The sequence below is a fragment of the Phaethon lepturus genome, unplaced genomic scaffold, assembly GCF_000687285.1.
Source record: "Phaethon lepturus isolate BGI_N335 unplaced genomic scaffold, ASM68728v1 scaffold20100, whole genome shotgun sequence".
Classification (NCBI taxonomy): domain Eukaryota; kingdom Metazoa; phylum Chordata; class Aves; order Phaethontiformes; family Phaethontidae; genus Phaethon; species Phaethon lepturus.
The window spans coordinates 1589-4042 of record NW_010510052.1 but is presented as its reverse complement, the minus strand read 5'-3'; the positions used below and the strand labels follow the sequence as shown (position 1 = coordinate 4042).

Here is a 2454-nt window from a genome sequence, read left to right as displayed (position 1 = left end):
GATGCTCTAGAGATCCGCGCGGTGCCCGTGCCCGTCAGAGGCGCTGCAAGGGGGTCCCTGCCTTTGCCTAGACCCACTCCTGAGTGGGATGTGGGCGCCGCGGGGGCTTCAGCGCAGCCTCACCAGCAGGTAGAGGTAACGCTCGCTTTTTTTTTGGTCAAACCCAGCCTCTTCCTGGGCTGGAGAAAGCCAAACCCTGGGAGAAAGCACAAACGTAGCTTGGCCAGGGAAACTTGGTAGAGTTTCTGGTCTGCGGTTAGGTCCGTGGTGCAAGGTTAAGGTGCTTGGAACATCTCCTTTGCGGACTCTTCTGCTCATCCATGCTGAGGTTTATTTCTCCCACCAGAGGACACGAGGGCTCGGCACCAGGAGGAGCAGGCACAGCACCTCCCAGAGCAGAGTCCCTCACAGACCCCACGGGCTGGACCTCTCATCGAGAACCCTTCACAGCACGTCCTACGGAGTGGGGTAAGTGACAAGGAAGCGCTGGGTGACAAAGCACCAACCCAAACCTGCCCAGATGGTTTCACACGTGGCTCGGACAAGCCCTCGTAGGGCTGGGGATTGCCGCTGTAGCTGGGTCTGAACACACCACCTTTCCCTCCAGGAGGGGAAGCCAAGTCCTTCTGCTCTTCCTCGGCTGCCCAGCTTTGACCCCTTGGTTTCAGAGGTGGCAGAGGTCCACGCTCCCCCGGTGGGTGATGGTGGCCCCATAGCAAAGCCCTTTTCTCCGTACAGGCAGCAGCAGGGCTTCGGCAGCAGCTTGCCTTGCTCTTCACCCCTCGGGCGGTGGCTTGGTCAATTAAGATACTGTCAATTAAAGGAGCTGGGTGAGCAACTCGCAGTGAAATTTTCACCCTTTGATGTCTTCTTGTCTCTAGCTGGCCCGGAAAGTTCAATTCGGTCTTTGCACACAGCAGTCCCCAGGTCTCTCATCTTTGCCATGCGACCAAGGACACAGCCAAAATGCAAGGGGGTTTTGCCGCTTGCCGCGATGCTCCCCGCAGCCCTTCCTCTGCGACGCAGCTGGCAAGAAAAAGCCCTTTGATGGGGGGGGAGCCTGCTCTAACGCTGGGGATTATTTGATGGTGTCCTCTGGTGCTAGCTTCAAAACGCGATCCCGCTGCTGGAAGCCACGCAGGGATGCGCGCCCGGAGGAGCGGCATCATGAAGGGTGCTCAGTCTAGGTGGTCCCCAAAGTGCTGGGCAAGAGCTGCTGGACGGCTGCAGGGACCCACATAGGGAAAACATCTGAAAAGGGGCTGATCTGCAGTGTTTAGGTACGTTTTTAAAGCTTTTTGTATGAACTAGTAAGCGCATCGTTAACCAGGCACCTGAAGGAGCAGAGAAAAGCCCGCTCCAGCGCGGCTGCGCGCCCCAAAACGCGCGGAAACCCTCGGCCCGGCCACCGCCTTCTCCCCGTCCCGTCACGGCGGGGTTCGCCCGTGCAGCCGGCTCCTCAAAGGCCTCCGGTTCGGGGCGACGCATCTCGGCGCAGCTCGAACCCCAGCAGCGCAGCGCCCATCTCGACGCTGCCCTCCCTCCCCCAGACGTGGGAACGGAGGGAAACCAGCCCCGCGAGACCTTCCCACCGCTTCCTGGCGCGCCGGGCTTCCTCCAGCGAATCTCGGGCTCCTTTACCAGCACAGCCGGGGAGCCCGCTTTTATTTCTCCTGCCGCACATCCACCCTGAGCCCATCCCGTCTCGGCCGTCGGGCGAGCTGCGCGCACGAGCGTTTGCCAAGCCGACGGCTCCAGCCGTTCCCCCTCGGCTGAGCAGATCCTGAAGCCAGGATGCAGGCTGCCACCTCTTGGCAGAACCGAAAAGATCCCATATAATTAACTTTTGTTAATTAAGCAAAGCGATGAAGTAGCTGCTGCATTACACCCCACTGTGAAACTTGCAGATTTGCAGGTAATTCACTGAATCTAAGTTTACATCTGGCTTTCTCAGATGTGGTCTTGCTTATTTTGGTCTGCATTGAACGCTAGCAAAATTTACCGCCAATACAGAGTGACCCCCTATGCCAAAACTAACCCCTACCGATTTGTGGCTTTGGTGTGGTTTTTTTTCCCCAAAATCCCAAACAGAATAGCAGGGCCCAGACACAGCAGGAGTTAAATAGCGAGTCGTGGAGGCAAGGAGCTGTGAAGGACCCTCACGCTGAACGCCAGCGGTCCTAACCCCAAATCTCACCAAGAAAAAGCAAAGATCAATCTCCGAGTAATTCCAAGCAGCTAAAAACGAAGGTAATGTCAGAGAGAAGGTCTCCCGCAGGATACTGCTACACCTCACAAGCTGCAAAATGAAGAATGATGCATTTGCTGAGGTGATTGTGCCCCCAGGACACTTGACCGCGGACGGGCACCCAGCTGCTTGAAAAGCAGATCCTCTTCCCCGCAAACGGCTTCTGCTCTTCTCGCCTAGGGGATCTCAGGCCATCAAAGTGAAAA

General features: G+C 57.2%; 1 protein-coding gene across 1 annotated transcript in view; it reads right to left on the bottom strand.

The window, feature by feature from the left end:
* Positions 1 to 1488, bottom strand: part of NLRC3 (NLR family, CARD domain containing 3) — a 13096-nt gene extending 11608 nt beyond the window's left edge. The window contains exon 1 of the mRNA XM_010295811.1: positions 1335 to 1488. Within this exon, the coding sequence (XP_010294113.1) occupies positions 1335 to 1488 (154 nt within the window). The remainder of the gene's footprint in view (positions 1 to 1334) is intronic.
* Between the last annotated feature and the right edge of the window lie 966 nt (positions 1489 to 2454).